Genomic DNA, 20921 nt, shown 5'->3' on the forward strand with positions numbered 1-20921 from the left:
TGCAACACTCGCGCTTCTATTGGCGAGCGCTCTAACCCATTGTACGTGGGACATCTCTGAGCGGTCGACCAATCACAACAGAGCCGGGCAGCTAACCAATCAGAGCAGACTGGGCTCTGGTTTCAGACAGAGGGTGGAAAGAGTATGAGCTTTTTGAACATTAAAACATGGAGACATGTCCGAGTAGAGACACTACATACATTTATGAAACCTGAAATTATCATAATAAGGCCCCTTTAATATTTGTTTATGTGTATTTGTTAAGATGGCATTGCTACAATTGATTATAATGTATTCAATTAATAAGAATACAAAAGACAAGTGTTTTTTTTGCCAGTGAGGCTTCTGTTTGACTTCTGCAACAGCAATCTAACAGGTCCCCATTCAATCTTTGCTTTATGCATAAATATTCATTTTAATCAAGAAAAGGTAATTTTTCAAAAACACAACAGAGCTTCCTAATGCTCTTAGATAACATTAATATTAATAACGTTGAGCTGTAATGCGAAGACAAGCGTACTGACATTTAAAAATAGTTAATTAGTGCTTTAATTAACGTAATAAATGACCTAATTTGCATAAGTGGTTATGCTTAATGTATTTTCATGACTGTGATGGGCTTTACGCAGCTCAAGTACCATTCGTGAAGAGTTGAAAGGCTAAATTATGCGGCCAATTACTTCTTCCCGTGTTTATTCTTCTCACTTCTGTCAACTTTTTTAGTTTGTAACATTATTTAAATAAAGTTTTTAAGTAATTCCTTAATAAGAAACATTGCTCTTGTTTTTCATACAGTGAAAGGCCTCCGTCATCTTTCTTAATTCTGTTCTTCTCCTCCATTTACTCCGTTCATCCTCTTTAACGGGGTCGACTCCTTCCTCCTCCTGCTCCCCTCCCCTCTCCTCCTCTCTTCTCCTCCCCTCCGTCCTTGGAGCATCTGCTTTTAGAAGCAGCCTCCTGAAGCCAAAGCCTATTTGCCAAAGCCTATTTTACGGGCAGTAGTTTCTCACTCCCGACGCTGTGCTTAGAGAAATTAGTAAGTGACTGACACGAGACATCCACAAATTGAATTTCTGGAGAGAGACGGACACTCACACAAACACAGATCCACGTACACAGGCCATAAAGTCGTGCTCTTTCCTCCGCAGGGAACAGGGCACAAATGAATATACTAATGAGAGAGTAGTCAATTATGGGACGTTCCACCCCGAAGCATTTGATTGTTTCATACATTTAAAAAAAGTTTAATTTATTCGTTTTTCAATCTCAACTTATTTACCAATTTAATATACCTCTGCCAAGTTGTTCAATCATTTCTTAGCTCATAGCCTCTTTTATCACCATTTTGTAAATGTCATGTTCTCCCTCACTTTTATTTTACGTGAATGATGAAGTGAAAGCCTGCTTTATAGTATTTGACAACATAACATTTCCTTCTATTTAAAAGTGTTCTATAACGAAATAAACCTTTTAAAATGAAGTGTTACAGTGCTGAAAACACTCCAGCTGGGTTATAGGTCTCTTAAGGATGTACTTAGCTGTCAAAAACTTATATATTCCTAAGACTTTTGTGGGAATGAACACTCACTTTTAATGTAATAGAAGAAAGCTAACAATAGATTCTGGGTTTTATAAGAAGTGTTGAATTGGAGGTCCACCTGTCAAGCTGTTTGTGCTGATTGTACAGTACGTTGCACTTTGGCACATTGCGTGTTTTGTGCAAATCCACCATAGCGAGTACAAACTGTTCTTGACTTTATGTGCAGGAGTCTGTCAGCACATGAACCTCATGTTGGTTTGAAGCTGCTCCTACAGGTTGTTGTGTTTTCAACTAGCAGCAGGTGGTTAATAGATAAGAACTTCCTGCTGTGAATTTCGTCAAATCTACATATTGTTATTGGCAACACATCTAGTCTCCTCTGAATGTGTTGCAGAATCGCAGCCTCTGAATAATTGTTTCATTTTTTATTCTGGCTCACTTCCAGCTTCAGAAATGTGCCTGGATGTGGAAGCAAATGCTTTTCAACCTAAGATTGTGTTCAGGTAGCAGGGTGTGTGTGTGTGTGTGTGTGTGTGGGGGGGGGGGGTGATAGAGTGCCAGCAAGACAGCGAGGGATTACTGCTGCTGTTCCAGATCCAGAGGGGTTTTAGACATAGAGCTTTTGTTTATACTACAAATTAAAGTCATTGCTGTCGGGAATACAAATAAAATGTGGTGAGACTCTTAGCCTGGTTTTAAGCTCCTGGACAGTGTGATGTACACAAGTGTGATGTACACAAGTGTGACCGCTGTGTTTGCCAAGTGTTTGTCTCTGTTTGACTGCGCCTCATTAATCTCAGTCTGTATCTTCCTCTGTGTGTCACTTCGGCCGCAATACAGCGTTCTGAATTATACCATGATTCATTGCTGGTCATGGCTTCAGAGCGGCGATAAGGGAAAACATGGTGCTTTGACCAAATGTACAGCATGACTAGTCCGGATACATTTCCTCTTAGTCTAATTTAGCCTACTTATATGCATTTAATGCACAAATTAGTATGATGCAATGCCCAGATGAACATTTACAGTGTTAATCAAAGTGACACAAGGGAGCTGCCAACGTGGGGATACAGGAAGTAATGTGGTTACCTGAAAGTGCTTTAAATTAGATTGCAGATTAGGGCGAGGGATAACAGAATTCATTTTTTCTTTTAAGATTCAAGACTCATTTAATCCTCCAGTTTGCAGACGTTTTCTACAATGAAATGAATCCAAAGCCCATCTATCAAATGCAAAAACACCTTCAGTAGAAATGTATTTACAAAAAGGAGACAATTATTTGTTTTCAGTAATATTGTTTAGCTATGAGACCTAAATCAGGTGACACAAGTAGGTCGATTTTGTACGGTTAAATTGGAAAAACTAAATTGGTGGTTTAGATGGAATAATAGAGCAGCCCCCCGCTGTTATCTTTCACAGCCTAGCAACATACAAGCGCTCCTCCATGAAGTCGTTCCATGCGTTGCGCCATTGGATCTGCCAAACTGTCAGGAAGGCTGCATTTCCTTTGCATTCATACACAACCCGCAGAATACAAAGTGCAGTCTGCTCTGCCTCCCATCTTATTGCAATCCCTCCCCCCTCACTGTATGTCTCTCCCCCTCCTCCTCTGGAAAGACAGCAGACAGGTGTGGCAGGAGAGGAGACAGATGGCAAGAGAGACTTCTGGGGCAGAAAATAAAATCAGAAGATGTGAAGAAAAGAGGGAATCCAACTGAAACACACATTTTACATTCATGCTGCTTTTTTCTAAACCACCCACATAAACTACACTATAGGTACACACACACACACACACACACTCATACACACAGACACACTCATACACACACACATATACACACGATGCATACTGTATGACCTCCATAATAAGCCTTTTTGATGCATTGGCCTCGAGGCTAATAGGCATGCTGGAGAGTGTGACAGCTTATAACACCACGATGATGGAGATGTCATTGAGCGGCAGTGTTTTATGAGTGACCTGTGTGCTTGTGGCAAAGATTGAATTTCAGGTCCTCGTATCCCATATCTGACAAGGCAGGTATACTGTAATAACGCCTGAAGATTGACACACATGCTGTACAGCACACACGCACATAAAGAGTGTAGAATTCACACACACACTTATACTGTACACCCATGGATTTTAGCATACACACACACACACACACACACCTTTTGCACTCGGCTTTGTCCTAGCCTTGTCCTGCTTTCAGTCAAGGCCCAGTGCCTCTGGACGGGCCATTGACTCTTGTATCTCATAAAGGTGGCGTATATAGTAAAACCTATATGTCCTCTAGTGTATTGCAGCCCTGTATTAAGGCTAATGGGCCTTGTGGGTAAGCTCTAAAACAGGAGGGCTGATGAAGGTTCACAGCTTTAAAAAGTGACAATAAGCTGGTCTGTTGTTCCTCGTCAAGGATGATGTCGTTGTTAAAGCTGATGTCTGCTTCTACAGAAGGTCGTTTTCTCGTGATGTGTTTCAACTCGTCGATAGAAGGAATCCATCTTTTCTTGTTTATCGTCATCTTCCCTCACCCTTTTCCCTCCGAAAGACTGCAACCACTACTATTTAGAAATATTTATGGCTATTTTACTTGCATCCTTTGGTTACTACAACCCTTTATGATACACTACATTTATACAGTTTTGTACATTTCAAGTTTTTAGACTGTAAGTGTAAATATGCACATTGGCATTGGATTTGATCTCGTTGCAGTCATCGCTACAACCTCTGCTTTTACCACTCTTATTTATTTGTGTCTATCTTTTACTGCAGTGAGAGTAGCCAAAGACATTTCATTGTACTTTGTATGATGACAATACAAATATATTCTATTCTATTCTTTCACTCGAACACAAACACCTTAAATTATCTTCTGTATTCAATTCATTCATCTCCAACTCTCTGTAATGTAAGGTGACCAGATTTTCAAAATTAAAACCGGGGACATTTTGAGTTTTGCGGTCAAAATCTCATTAACATATCCAATTTTCTTCACTGTTAAAGAAAAAAGGGGGACAATTCTGGTTCAATGTAATTCGAACATTTTAACTGTTGGATACAAACAGAAGGACGATAGCTCATATATGAGACTTCAAAGGTCTTTTATTTTGAAACTGAACACCTGATTCTCTCTGAGTGATTAGATGGGGTGTCCTGCTATCACCCTGAAGTGAAGTAAGTATTTGATTGACTTCGAATGACTCTTTGATTATGGACGGTTTCCATTAAATAATAATCAAAATATAGATGGACAATAGATCTAATTTGAGATTTTAAACCGCATACATTTTAAATTGTGCTCCAGAAAGTAATGTTATTTTAGGAGTGTTGTGAGATGGTGTCAACATCAATTGAATGAGTCACCCAGTGGAAATGTCAGATATGTCTTCATAACTATCCTTACATTTTACATTCACTCAGTTATAATGTGGTAGTTATATACGTAGTATGTTTTAAATTATTATTGATCACATTATATAGTACACATTTCTTAATTTAAGCTCCAGTATATATGAATATGTTTGGTGTGTTTTTTAGGTATATTTGTTTTTGGCTGAGTAAACGCTTTTATTTTGAAGGCAGTTTTTACAGGCCTCTACCGTAATGCATAGGATATTCGCGCACCGCAATCAGACCGCAATACAACGTGCGGGCTGGCTTGACTGTGTTTTCCAAAGTGGGGGCTGGCTTGACCACAGTCTGTAGTGTTTACCCAGTGTTTCCTGACATGAAACGTTTTATTTCACGTTGCTATGTGTTTTTAACGCATATTAAAAAACGGGGACATTTCCGGCGACAGTTTCAACCGGGGACAGGGCAATACAAACGGGGACTGTCCCCGGAAAACGGGGACGTCTGGTCACCCTACTGTAATGTGTAAAATAATCTATAATAAAGGTTTATTTTGCTGGTTTCAGGGTATTTCCTCCAGACGCTCTTCCCGCCCTCGCAGCGCTCCTTCCAGGGCTGCATGCAGGCGATCCTGCTGGACGACCAACCGGCTGATATGCATGCGGTGGAGAAAGGCATTATGGGTGCTTTTGAGAACGTCAGCCTGGATATGTGCGCAATCATAGACAGGTAAGAGTGATAATGCCTGCATGCACTCACATCCAAACAATCATTCATAAATGTAAATATACACATCCGTTTTATGCAAAGCACTAAAACAGCGGGTCAATAGTGTCATAAATCAAATGGTTTTAAATTAGAAAAATAATATAAACGGAGTCTAAATTGTTTCTAGAGATATATGAGTCAAGGCTGCTGTGTGTGTTACTGCACTATAAGACATGCTTGTGTGTGTGCTTGTCATACTCATAAATGTAATGTATAGTGCTATTTTTTCATTTTAAAGTAAAATAAATGGGTAGGTTCCTCCTTGGAAAACTCTGTACAATCTCAAGCAAACAACAAGAAATTGCCGTGCTATTTTTTTATTCTGAGTATTGCAAAGCTGGATATTCTGCACAGCACGTCCCGATGTTGGCTCTCTGGAAACATTCATTACTACATGTTGACTCTTCAATTTATTTCCTTGTCATCTACTAGACAAATACATCTGGAAGGATTTGCCTCATGGAATCATCAAAAGCTCAATTTGCTGAATCGGATGCGTGTGTGCAAAACGTTTAAACTTCGAAGACTGCTTTGACCTTCAGGAATTAAGCCGTGTCTTCTGTAGACCCGGTTATGCGAGGAACTTCACTGATCTTAAGAAACGGGAAGCACGATCGCACCGTTCAGATAAACATAGGAAGCTACAATTAGGAGTTGACCTTATGCTGATTGGAACAGCTTCTTCCCTGAACTGAGAGATGTGTTTCCAGGTTAGGCTTGTCAATAACACTTACCTTCATCAATACCCTCTCTCTGAGAAGTAGACACCAGCTGCCACTGCTTGATTAAGATCAATGTTGTCCTCACTTCAAGTGCGGTCTGGATTATCTGGATTCTTCCATTTGGACCAAAGCTAGCCATGTTCATTCACACTGATACATATTTCTGTGAATGTGTCAAATGAATGTGGAATAACAAGCTACTCATTTGATCCATTGTTAGTATTAAAGTATTGATTGACCCTGGACTGTCATTTTCTTTAGCATTTGCAAAGGAGCTACACTCTAAAGCTTCACTGTACTAAAAAAAAACTGTTTTCACGACAATACAATTCTGAATAAAAGGCGTTTTACTTATTACATTTAACACTGCCTAACACATTCAGCTCTTACATTTTGATGAAGCCCATCTAGGAATTAGTTTATGGATTTTCTGGCAGCCTTCTGTTATCATTTGTTTGGTATTGCATTGCGAGGTAATGTAGTATGAAATGATTGTTCTTGCAGATTGTGGTGTATTAGCGCTGAGGGTGGTTACTAGCAGCAGGCTGGCTGTGGGCACACTTTTAGAATGAATTAATATTAAGGTCCTTAGCTGTTCACAACAGCCTCCGACCTTTAGCCACATCTCTGTTGTGTTGTGTATCGGCCCGCATTGTGCAGGTGGGCCCTGTGCTGCCATGGAAGATGAATGGGTGCAGTGTTACCATCCAACTAATCAGAGTGTCTTTGAAGACAGTTCAATAGCCCTGTCTGACCTCCTTTTGATCAATGCCGTTCCACTGTGGGATTCTGTTGACGGTGGGAGAAGCAAAACATGCACACAAAGGTATAGCATTCAAATTCCCACAATCCACAATTCTGTAGGGGCTCTGAGACACACTCACATAAAGCATAAACACACTCTGGAGGTGTTCCTTTGTCTTCATAGGTTTTTCCTCAGACAAAGCCCAGAGCATGTAGTCGGTATAAAGTACCTCTCAGCATCATAGAGCATAACGTCTTTGGGATTATCAATGCTCATCAATTACATAATGCCATTTAAACTGCACTTGTTAGTGATGCAGATTTAACATTCCAATACATTACTAGGAATTTCCTTTTTTGTATTTACAGTACATGCAAAAAGTCATGGTTGAACATTATTTAAATACCAAAGGTCGGGCTCAGAGCTCACTCGTATATTAATTCATTTTTCTAAAGCACTATTAGATTTGCAGGCAGGTACTGTAAATGTGTGATTTATCACTTCAGTGTATATTTCTGCATCAGTCAGAGAAGCAAATGATTTCAAATCTCATTTCTCTACCCATTTCTTTCTGCAGCAGCTATGTCCTTCCCTCATTCTGCCCACACTTACAATACAATCCATGTAACTCTATTTCTTCCGAGGCTTTGTTAAACAAGGACCACAAGCATTGATCTGTAAAAGAGATGAGATGATTTATGCCAGATTTAGCTTTAAACTAATGTGCAGTCCCCTTGCATGTACACAAAGAACAATTTGAAGACATTCATTTCCATGCACACCATAACGTCGTCTCTGACACACCATCAATTACACACAAATCTACACATTGACTTATGAATCAATCACGTGCATCCAGTGAAACTATAAATCTACAATGAAAAATCTGAATCACGATCAATTTCATGTCGACAATACGGCTTGCCCAATATCCATTTTTGGTAACACTTTATTTTAAGGTACACAAATGTACCATCAACTAGTTGTTCATCAACATGCATATTAGCAGTATATTGGCTCTTTATCAGTCATTATAAAACACTTATTAATGCCTTATTCTACATGACCATATTCTACAAGTAATAAGCCATTAGTTGAGAGTTTTTCCTCAATAACACTCTAATTAGTGCTGATTTGTTGCAAGTAAGGAAGTTGTTGTACATGAGTTTGGGTCTTAATATGCGCTGCTCAATATGGGCCTAATAAGGCAGCAGTACCACAAGAAAAGTAATTCTCCCATAATAACACTTAACAAATATGATCTATTCTTATGTAACAAGACATGAAACTATAAGTGTTAATTGTGTCTAAATAACTCAAAATTAAGTATGTAACTCATGTACTACAACTTCCTTACTTGCAACAAATCAGCACTAATTAGAGGGTTATCGAGGAAAAACTCTCAACTAATGGCTTATTACTTGTAGAATATGGTCATGTAGAATAAGGCATTAATAAGTGTTTTATAATGACTAATAAAGAGCCAATATACTGCTAATATGCATGTTGATAAACAACTAGTTGATGGTGAATTTGTGTACCTTAATATAAAGTGTTACCCCATTTTGTCTTGCACCTCAGGGAAAATATTGAAAGTCTGTATCTGCAGTACTTCTTACATTTTTCAGATAGAGACGCTCCACTGTCAGTGCACAGTTGTGTGTCAGCCTCATAGTTACTGGAGACAGCCATCGTCTCGTGTCCCTCCAGAGATAAAACGTCTCTTTGCTGCTTAACTGTCTCCCTACATGACTAAAGAAGAACTCGGCACTTTAAAGGCCCCCCACAGCTCCTATGAGTCAGTTTTTAATCCAGCTGGCTTTCCTCTTAACATCGCTTTGATTCATTCAAATAATCACACTCGGATATTTCAATCACATAAATATTTTGTGTGTGGAAATCCCCCCTCGGGAGAGATTTCCCAGCAGGCCGCAGGCAGATCAAACTGAAACTGGGATGTATTCAGTTTATATTCAGTTGTTATGTGCTGCTGTGTTCACACTGAGGGTATAACACTGTTTACATGCACTACACTCCTAATTCCAGGTCCCTAGTTGAAATATCACCACTCAATTGAGACAATATAATTATTCCTTCTCTTTTGCTTAAGAAACACAAACTTGTGGATCAAGAATCCCGAATTCTGTCGCCTCCTGCTTTTCACAACCACTTAAATTGTGTTTCAATAAATGCAGACACACAATTTAGTTGTTTTACCTTGACATAGTAGCCTATGCTTATATCAATAAAAAACACTTTTAATTTGTGGTCAACATTCAAAACAAGCCATGCTATATCCAGTGTTCGAATTACCCATTTGCTTTCGGGAGCCCTATTTTTCAGAGCACATCCTGCTACTAAATATGTCACACGCACGCTCTGTTGACTGGCGCAGCAGCGCGGATGCGATCAATTGCTATAAAAACACTCTGCTACTAATACAGACGGTGTCACTACGCCGGCGGATGTGGCCGTTGTTGAAGCCTCTTCAGGCTCCGCATCGGCAGGCCTCTCCCTCGGTGTGGAGCTGTCAAACTCGACCCTAAAGCCGCTTACAGCCGGCCAACTAAAAGTTGTTCCGTTCACGTTGTCAATTTTAGATTCCTTCGCTTCTTTGCTTGTGAATCCAAAAGCTGCGAGGCTTGGCTGTTTTCGTTTCGCCATATTTTTTGTTACAAAGCCAGAGTTAAAAAAATATCAATATGAAAATGTCAAATACCGTACCGGCATCGCCGCCGTAACCATAGCAACGTAAGTAGCGTAAAGAATGCAGCGCTGCCACGTGCAGATGGCAACACCCAGAGATATTCACAAATATAAAACAAATGTTCAGAAACTGTAATGAACAATAACTATTATTTATTTCAAGAACTTTTATTTACAGAAACACAATATTTCTAATCTGTGTGACACAAATATGCACAAATTGTTTGGGCTCCCCTCCATTTCGAACACTGGCTATATCATCTTGTAGTGAAATGTGTCACAATTTTGGATAAGTGTATTTCTTTCAACAATGAGTATTCCTTGACAGAATCGGTGCTTTGGATTATACACTCTGAACACGTAGTCTATAAACTCTACTTTAATTTGGAAAAAAAAACTTTCTTTGTGTGAGCAAAGAGCCGAAAGAGAAACAAAAATATCTCTATTCAAAGTAAGATACCATGTCACAATGGCTGAATGTGATAGGAGGGCTTTATGATTGCTTTATTTATCGATGTAAATACTCTCGACTTTGAGTATAATAATATATACATATTTTATACATTTACAATAAAAGGAATCACATGTACTATATTTATAAAAATACTCTCTTATTCTTTCTCAAGGTGTATGCCTAACCACTGTGAGCACGGCGGCCGCTGTAAGCAGACGTGGGACAGCTTCAGCTGCACCTGCGATGGAACGGGATACACTGGGGCCACCTGCCACACCTGTGAGTAGAAGTGTGTGTGTGTGTGTGTGTGTGTGTGTGTGTGTGTGTGTGTGTGTGTGTGTGTGTGTGTGTGTGTGTGTGTGTGTGTGTGTGTGTGTGTGTGTGTGTGTGTGTGTGTGTGTGTGTGTGTGTGTGTGTGTGTGTGTGTGTGTGTGTGTGTGTGTGTGTGTGTGTGTGTGTGTGTGTGTGTGTGTGTGTGTGTGTGTGTGTGTGTGTGTGTGTGTGTAGTTGAGTGTTATTTTCCATCACCACTGTGCTCTGTTCCAGTTTGGATTGGCCTCCCTCTGTTTCTCCTTTGAGTGATTAAGCTGTTTCTCTCTCGGAGCCTCAGTCTGAACTTTGATTTTTTTCTGACTGTGGTGTGTTCGGTTCTGAGAAGAGGCAATCCCACCAAAGCACCCGCACAAAGACACAAATAAAACAGAGTCAGAAAGCCAGAGGGTTTTTCAAAGGCTTAAAAATGTTAGAATGCCATCCCCTTCTCCTAGGGGTCGCATATTGTTCTCTTTTAAGAGGATGGAAGGGAACATGTTGGCCATACTGTAATTGTTCAACATGAAGAAATAAGATAGAAGAATAGAGTAATTTTAAATTACATCGATCATACTGTAAAACAGCCTGATATAGAACTGTCTTAAAGGTGGGGTAGGTAATTTTGGAGCAACCAGCTCGAGTGCGCTAGAATTTGAAAATACACAGCTGGGAAAAATCTGCCACTTCCTCACAGAGCCCCTCCTCCAACACACACGAACGCGCACATGACCAATGAGGGCACGAGATAAGTTTGTGCACAGATGGAAGGCTGACAGGCAGGTAGGCCATCCAGTTACTTTAGCCGGCTCAGATGATTGGTCGTGCTTTTTACAGCGCCACGGCTTCCACAGATTTTTATGGATTTTTTGTCAAAGCACTTCAGATATTCATTGCTATCGGGATGTTAAGAGCATTCCATGGAATATAACAAAAAGTGTATCTCGAGCCGGTTTCTCAAACGTACCTACCCCACCTTTAAGACAGTTAATAACGCATAGGAATAAGAGATACATGTGATTGTTATTTTTACACAGGACATTTAGTGAGTGATTTATAGATAATGCATTCTGTTGAAAAATGTTTAGTCAGAGTCGCAAAAATGTAGTCAGCAAGATATCAAGGAGGGAAACCACAAACAGAGAAAATAATAGAGACAACGAGAATGGAAGAAAGGAAGATGAGATGAGAATGACATAAACGGTATTAATAAAGAGCTAAGAATAAACAGAAAAAAGGCTTATTTTTCCTATTTAACTCAGCATTAAGCCTGTGAACGCTCTCGCCTCATCAAGGAAGCTTCTCTCTCTGTGAAGTGCAGTTTCTCCTCATCTCTCTGTCACAAACATAACATCAATATGCTGTCAGATAGATTGCTAAAGTGTGCGGCAAGACACCACTTCTTGACAGGCGCTGAAAAGAGACTGGCAAACCGCATGAAATTGCCTTTTGGAAGGAGGAAAAAAACAAAGAGGACATCAATGAGCTATTTTAGATGCATCCTAACATTCTTCAATTGAATTAGTCTTTGGTCTGACAGAATGTATCATACTTTTCATATGCAAGCTATCTTTGGAGAAGTATACCCTTACTTTTTGTGGTATTTATCGTAGCTGTTGGCCTCATATGGTGTTAACATAATATAGTATAATATCATGTAGTACACTGTGATTCCTAAGCCTACCTTGCTATGAGCATTTAGACGACATGTTGGCGAATTTGCCCAGTTGTTTCATTTTTCCAACCAACAGAACAAGAATGCAAAACAACGGTCCTTTTTCTCCATGCATCCAATCCATGTCCACATGGAATTGTGGAAATATGGCCAGTTGTTTATCCATAATACCCCTGACAGAGAGATATCCTTTCTTATTCTTATTATCTCTGTGTTTGCTCTTAGCTTTGTCTCTTATTGTTTTTCTTTCTATGACACCTACATTTCCCTACGGGGATAAATAAAGCTTTATCTTATATTGAATTGTCACTCAGCCATGTCCAAAGTTATGGTTTGTATTTCTTTATTCTTCTGGTGTGTAATAATAACCTCAGTGGCTATTGACTTTTTTGTCTTGTTACCTCTTCCTTTAACTGCTCATGTGTCCCTTTACTTCCCCCCCCAGCTATCTATGAGCCGTCCTGTGAGGCCTATAAGCATCGTGGCCGGTCTTCTGACACCTACTGGATCGACCCTGACGGCAGCGGACCCCTCGGCCCCTTCAAAGTCAATTGCAACATGACAGGTGTGTGCGTTAGTGCCTGGAATCAATGTGTGTGTGTGTGTGTGTGTGTGTGTGTGTGTGTGTGTGTGTGTGTGTGTGTGTGTGTTTGCGCTTGGAGCTCTGTGTGTGGTGTGTGTGTGTGTGTGTGTGTGGTGTGTGTGTGTGTGTGTGTGTGTGTGTGTGTGTGTGTGTGTGTGTGTGTGTGTGTGTGTGTGTGTGTGTGTGTGTGTGTGTGTGTGTGTGTGTGTGTGTGTGTGTGTGTGTGTGTGTGTGTGTGTGTGTGTGTGTTTGTGCAGGTCCCCATTCTTTCCAGCCAGTGACCTGTGATGGGAGAAAACTCCACCCCCCTCTTCATTCTTAACCTCAGACGGCGGCACTCTTAAACTGCTATACCTAAGGTTTCCATGGCAATGCGGCCACAGCTGCTGACATTTAGTTCTGAAGGAGCAGCTACTACACACACGCAGATTCACACACACACACTCGCCACAAGCGCATTTGAAACGGGCCTGTTATGCAGAGCTAAGAGTGCTCCAATGATTTGAGTGACACTTCTGCACAAAGACACACACACACAAACACCTGCTGAGTTCCAAGCAAACACACACACACACACACACACACACACACACACACACACACACACACACACACACACACACACACACACACACAGAGTGGAATAAGTGGAGAGTCTGGAACAGCAGAGCATGCAGGCAGAGCAAAGGCGAGACTTTTAATGAAATGTCACTGCACTCCACTGGCTAGCCCTTAGTCACGCTGAATAGCTCTCTCACACAACCTCAGAAATGTTAAGAGTGTCTCTTCCTCCCACACATACACACACACCTCAGAGGCCTGAAACACACACACACACACACACATTCCCTGACTGACAGTGTGAATGAACGGGGAGATATCTGAGTGACTGGCTCATGCTTTAACAGCACAGAAGTGTCAATTAAACTCTGGAGGCTCATAGCTGTAACTTAGATTACACCGCCACCGCCATGACAGACAAACTGCAGTTCTGTGTGTACTGACTTTAACTATCACACTACATTTAACTAATTTATTCTCACAGTTGAGTTTAACTTGGTAACGTGTTTGTGTTTTAGAGGACAAAGTGTGGACGACAGTTATGAACAACCTGCCGCCCAAAACTGCAGTGACGGGCTCCAGCAGAGAGAGACGCACCGTCCTGCAGGTCAACTACAGCGCCTCCATGGACCAGGTAACACACACACACACACACACACACACACACACACACACACACACACACACACACACACACACACACACACACACACACACACACACACACCACACACACACACACACACACACACACACACACACACACACACACACACACACACACACACACACACACCACACACACACACACACACTCACATACTAGCATACATTATGGAGGAAGTATTGTGCTGCTCCGTGTAATATTTGACTAACTAAATCAAGAACAGTGTCAATTAGTTATTGACAGAGAGTTAACTAATTAAAGGGACGTGGCCCCACAGCTGTGAGAACTCAGCAATCAGGTGTTCATTTTAGGTAGCACTTTCCTGAAGCGTCAGCTTCAGCGTCAGACAGACTAAGACTGACAATAGAGTCCTGCTGGAGTAAGACTGACAAAGACAATAGAGTCCTGCTGGAGTAAGACTGACAAAGACAATAGAGTCCTGCTGGAGTCACGAGGGTGGCAAAGAGGAGGCAAATCCTACTTTGATTGAGCTAAGTATCGCTGGTGTTTTATTTCTTCCGGCGCAGACTGAAAACTCATCTCTTTCGACTCCACTTCGAGCAATATAACTATTAACAAAGCACTTATATACTAATAAAGGACTGGCTTACCTAAAGCCAGTTGAGTACCATTTGAAATGTTTTTGCTCTATGAAACCTGATTTGGATAAAAGGGTCAGCTAAATGCAATTATTAAAAAAATATTTTAGAGGTATATTGTTGAATATTTGTACAATTTGAGGTTCAACATAGTTTTAAGGTATTTAAACTTCATGCAACAAGACTATATCTTCATATTTGTTTAGATTTGTTTTGCAACAAGCTAAGAGGAAAACTCCCAATCAGCAAAGTTAAAATCTATTTTGTTTTAAATGACGATATCTCACACTTGCAGGCACGTCTCACACAGAGTATACTTCCACCAGTTTTCACACACTGTTGTTGGTTGAATTGTGAATTTATTTTTATCTTCGCTGCACTGTCAACATGTTCTCCTGCTGTATGTCAGGCTGTCTTCTCAGTTGTCTGCAGATCAGAAACTCCTTTATTGTTTTCACTGAAGCCACACTGGGAAGAATAAACTCCCACAGTCCCTCACAGTGACAGTCGGAGCATTCAAGTAGAAAATATTGAAGGTGAACCACGTATAAAACCAAGTTCTCTTCATTTTGATTATTCTTTGTTCCGGCCTTCTTTCTAGTCTCTGATGATAAGAGTGAAATGAGTCACCTCTCCCTATAGCTTGTGGTGTCTGTAAACACACAGTCTAAATGGAGTCTGTAACCGTGGTTATTCTGTGCCTGTTTGGACCAACCTACACCATCAGCAGCGTCATGTACTCTACAGCTAGGGACAACAAATACAACACTCTTCAGATCCAGTTTAAATAAAGAAGCCATACCTTCATCTGTGTGGTGCATCGCTCTACATGTTGTGTAAAGACACGAGCAAGATTTATTTTTGTAATTGTCAGGAGTTGTCACTCTGAGCCACAAGCAAACTGCATGAACTTTAAAAAATGTAACACTCCAATGGCGAGTGACGGCATTTTTCACCTGCAAGATGACAGGGTTCAGTTGCATATCCCTGCTGTAATGATGTCCCTTCCTAATTTGTATGGCTCACTTGTTCCATTCTCAGCTTCTCTAAAACACCGGAAGCTATATGAAAGCATTACGGGGCACTATGTTTCATTTCGAATTCTTACATAAAATTGTCCTGTCTGTCTGAATAAGATAAAATAAAAAGACTTGTGTGTGCTTGTGTTTTCAGGTGACATCCATCACCACCAGTGCAGAGTACTGCGAGCAGCTGATCTCCTACAGCTGTCGCATGTCCCGACTGCTCAACACTCCAGGTGAGACGCATCTTTATTCACCGCTGACTCGAGAACACATCACCGACGGAGGCAGGCTGTTCTGTTCGTCACAGAGCCAGAATGTGATGTGCAATTCATATTAATAACACACTCCTCCCGTCTCCTTCGTCTGGGGAGGCTGCACAGGGGACACACATTAAACTGGGGTCGTACGGTCATGAGAAACCAGCAAAAATCTTCACATTTTAAATGAGTTATTGCAAGGCCTGGAAAAGTTTGGGGAAAATGTCTAATCTCACAAGTCTTGGAGAAGTCATGGAAATAATCTCACACAAATGAGTGTGCAGTTTCATTAGAATCGGTTAAGATCATATAAATACTTACTTTCTGCAATGACTGGAGTTACAGGTTGTATTCCAGAGAAATGTTCATTTGCAGGAGGTAAATTGGGATGCAAACATTGTATTTGGTTAGTCTTAGTGTTTGGCATGATGTGATGATTGATATTTCGAACACTGGCAAGGCAATCAAAGTCTAACTGCAGGATAAGAAGAAAATATCTGCTGGAGGTTTGAGGCAGATTGATGAGAAGCATACTGGTGCTGTTAATGCTCCATGAAGTTATTGTGTAAATATAAGGCATAGTTGGTTTAAGTCGTTTTTACTCAAAAGACAACAAGGTCCTACATGATACTGCTGCCTTGTTCTGCTGTTTTGTGTAACTATAAAACATGTATTTACTTAGTTTTAGTTATTATTTCCGTCTCCTTATTGCCGCCTACTAATTCATGTTGTTTAAAGCCAGAATCCCAATCCCTACGGTGGCTTGGCTTTAATTCCCCCACATTTGAGCTGTGTCTTTCATCCGGTGTTACCCGGCTCCACAGATGGAGGAACTGAAACAGAGCGTTGGATGTGAGCTGTGGCCTGGCTGGGCTCACGCTCAGTAGATTAGCTTGGATAACATTCATTTGCATTAGATTCGTCTGGACTCAGAGAGTTTGGCTGTAATTTGTTCGAGCGAGGCCTGGCAGGGTTTCCTCTCAGTTTGGTTTGGATTAGTTAGGTTGGCTAGTGAAACGGTGGAGTTGTGTTAGGTTTGTCGTGGATTAGGGGCGCTTGATTTGTCTGATGGCTGGGTTTACTGGAGTTTCTAGAGTTCTGAATGGTTTGTATGCAGTGGAGATGAAGGCTCAGTCTGTGTCAAAGCTTGGTATTCAGTATAATATCTTGTTTGAGGAAGACATCTGTGTGTGTGTGTGTGTGTGTGTGTGTGTGTGTGTGTGTGTGTGTGTGTGTGTGTGTGTGTGTGTGTGTGTGTGTGTGTGTGTGTGTGTGTGTGTGTGTGTGTGTGTGTGTGTGTGTGTGTGTGTGTGTGTGTGGTTTTATTCCCAGTGTGTTTTCCCCCATGAGAATAACAAGCTTGCTGTCATTGTCAGATCTATCTTTTTTGCCTTTTTACTCTTTTACTCTCTCCTCTGGCAACTCTTTCTCTCACACACACAGCTTCATAAAGAAAAGACACTCCTGGCAATTAGAGTGAGTGAGAGGAGAAAGTAAGTGGGTGAGGGGGGGAGAGAGTGTTCTGGTTTAATTGAGGTTTGCCTGTGCATGTGTGTCCACGATCCTTAATTGACTGAGTCGGAATACAGCAGTATGTGGTTAGTAATAGTGGGGTATTAGTTCAGCAGACCAAAACTTTGCCATTAACTTCCACTGCACTGAGAGACGGCACCTATCTACACACACAACCATGTTGTTGTGGGAACACACACACATGCACACACCCCCTGCCGGCACCACACACACACTGTCAGTCAGTCCTTCATTAACTAGTTTACTCCTAATTCACTACCTTGCAAGTGAGGGAAATCCAATTACCAGTTTAGAATGACTGAGGAAGTACGACCGGGGAAAATCATTTACTCAAAAATATGCTTCATAAATTACCTGTCAACTTTCATCAAATTACCGTCAACAGCATTTTCTCTGGCACACACGCATGGCCACGCACACACACACACACACACACACACACACACACACACACACACACACACACACACACACACACACACACACACACACACACACACACACACACACACACACACACACACACACACACTTCCACCATTCTTCTCATGCAGATCTCATCTATAACCCTGGTGTGGCATTTTAGAGCTAAACGAAGCATTAAATGGGAATTATCTTCTGCCACCACTGACACCACTAATTTGGAACTCGGGCAATAATTGTCCTAATTGTTTGACCCCTTCTTCTTCTTCTTCATCCCTCTCACATATTGTGTCCCTTTTTCTTTTTGATTACCTCTATTTCAAATACATCCTGCGCCTGCAAACAGCTTGTCTCTGTGCAACATTTGCTCATTCGCAAGAGGGGGGAATAAAATAATGAGCGAGCGTGATGCTGATGCATGAAGCTACACACACACAAAGACACAAGGCAATATTTCCATTTCCCCCCCCACACTTTCTTCTATCTCATCTCTTCCTCTCTCCACTGCTCCCCATCTTCTTCTGCATCCACATTTATCAATTTATATCTCCTCTCCTCTCCCTTTGTTTTCCCTCTTCAACCCATTTACCATTTCAAGGCTCCATTTTCTCCCATTCTTCACCTCCAATTTTTCCTCACATTATTTTCTTCCTTCATGTTTAAATATTCGTCACCTTCCCCGCCCCATCCCTCCTCCACACATGTACCCTCACTCACTCTGCTGAACACTATTTCCATTAGTGTTGGAATAACGGCTTAACGGGAGAATTAGCCCCCTTCACTAATGATTTAGAATCATTCCTTTCAGCGTAAACAACCTGTAAACAACCGATGGCACAAGCTCGCACAAACAAGCCCTCGTGCAGATGTAGACGCAGATAGAAACACACGGCAATCGTTCTCTGACACACACACACACACAGAGGAGTTATACTAAAGTGTGCGGGACTTTGCATCCGTAGTGTGGGAAGGTCATACATGTAAAAGTACTCCTTCTCTCAGTTTTCTTGTCGCTGTGAGTTATGTAAATAAAGTCATTATAACATGTGTCTGGCTGAGTATCACACATCAGTTTCAGCACCTGATTATGTGTGGAAGTAGGTTTTTCTAGTAGCTGCTTATCTTTCAATGTTTTTAAGTTAATTATTTCTTATCTGCCAGGAACGATTTTTGCAGTAAATAACAAGACCGTGAAAGTCTTCTGATGCATGTGTGATTGAGACCCTGGCCACACGAGGACGAAAACGGCTAAACGCATAGGATTAACGCAAACGCAATCGCAAACAAGCTTCCGTCCACACGCAATAGTTATCCGGATAGTGTTTGCCCACACGAGACCGCTCCGTTTAGCTCCAACCACTGGAGAAGCTGCAGTACATATGCAGGAGCCTGTACGTGGCGCTGTAACTTCCTCCACAAAAGCAGAAGAAGCATGGTTGTCATGGTTGCCCTTCTGTTTATTCTCCGCGGTGGGGGCCGAGGGAACCGGGCAGAGTTTTTCGCCAGTCAACGTGTATTCAAGTTTAAATCTTCCGGACAAAATTATAAAAGTGCCGGTCAAAGGTCTTCTTTGTTATTTATTGAGCTTTAAAACAAATGAATAATGACTCTATATAATATAATAATATAAATACACGGAGTCTCTCTTTTTCCTCCTTCTCTTTGGACAGCGCCAGTGTCTGTCTCATGCAGCAGCTGATCCAGTAATGAGTGACCCGGCCGACAGTAAAAATAAACATATTTATAACTAGTTTAGGTAGTTTGAGAGGTGTCTCCGTCCTGTCAGATTAGACTTCACTCGCGTTTATGTCCATATCGAGAGAAAGATAAATAATCTGAATTCAGTGTGCAGTTTACTTTGACGCGGGGGTGAGCAGCAGAGGTGGGGAGAGGCGGGGCTATTGCGCAATCATTATCAGAAAATGATCGCTGAAGCTGCAGTACATATCCACAAAAGCAGCGAGTAAGATCCCCCCGGATGTGTAAGTCTGCTGTAGATGTTGCACAAAGAACAGCATGGTCAGTAGCGTCCGGAGCACGATAGCAACTCTGCGATCCGCCATTGTTGTTGTTGATGGCGAAACACATCAGCAATGGCGCGGGGTACGCGGAGGTGAGCAGCAGAGGTGGGGAGAGGCGGGGCTATTGCGCAATCATTATCAGAAAATGATCGTATAGGGCGCACACACGGAGCTGTTTGACCCCCCAGAGCGTTGCGTATGCCGTTCTATCCACCTTGGGACCCGTTATCGTTTCCTCAGTCGTTTAGTGCCGTATGCGGTCGTCCTCGTGTGGCCGAATGGTCTATATGACACTAAACAGTAACGCAAACGGCCGTTTTCGTCCTCGTGTGGCCGGGGCATAAGTGTTGATTGTGTTGTAGAGCGACACATACAAGCCTTTTCACACATAGTTGTGTCTTTGTTTCTAAACCGTTGCAAACTGCTTGGGCAACATTAAATCAGTTCCATGATCGAACAGCGCTTTTGTTAAGGTTGGTTAGGATTAGACATGAATCATGTTGGTTAAGTTGTGGCAAAAACCTTTTTTACTAATAAGCACTTGGTTTATGTTAGGGGAAGAACCAAAGTCATGATTAAAAGAAGAACATTTTGAGTGTTCATGGGAAATAAGAAAAGGACTGTGGTCTCAAGTCTTGAGGTTTTGGTAAATGTAAATCCTACAAATACTGAAATCAATGGGGCGAAGCCTGCGAGCTAGTTCAGGAAGTCAACTCGAGCACCAATCATACCTTAACATGTGACGCACCTCGTCCCTCTTACAACCAACCAAACACATTCTCCTAAACATGCCGCTCTATTTAAGCTGCCAGGTCTTCCTGCCTCTGCCTCGCTGTGCTGCCACTGCTGCTGCTGCTGCTGCTGCTGCTGCTGCTCGCCTGCCCCCCCACCACCCCAGCTCCCCTGCCCCCCCACCACCCCAGCTCCCCCCCAGCTTCCCCACCCCAATCCCTCCACCCCAGCTTCTACACCAGC

The 20921-nt window shown here is 41.7% G+C and overlaps 1 protein-coding gene across 1 annotated transcript in view; it reads left to right on the top strand.

Annotated features, from left to right (window-relative positions):
• cntnap2a (contactin associated protein 2a) overlaps window positions 1-16028 on the top strand; it is a gene marked incomplete at its 3' end in the record, with an annotated part of 152886 nt that extends 136858 nt beyond the window's left edge. Inside the window, 5 exon segments of the mRNA XM_034224931.1 lie at window positions 5465-5627; window positions 10466-10572; window positions 12723-12842; window positions 13940-14055; window positions 15861-16028. Of these exon segments, the coding sequence (XP_034080822.1) occupies window positions 5465-5627; window positions 10466-10572; window positions 12723-12842; window positions 13940-14055; window positions 15861-16028 (674 nt within the window).
• Window positions 16029-20921: the final 4893 nt, after the last annotated feature.

This window comes from Gymnodraco acuticeps, unplaced genomic scaffold (genome assembly GCF_902827175.1).
Source record: "Gymnodraco acuticeps unplaced genomic scaffold, fGymAcu1.1, whole genome shotgun sequence".
Classification (NCBI taxonomy): Eukaryota; Metazoa; Chordata; class Actinopteri; order Perciformes; family Bathydraconidae; genus Gymnodraco; species Gymnodraco acuticeps.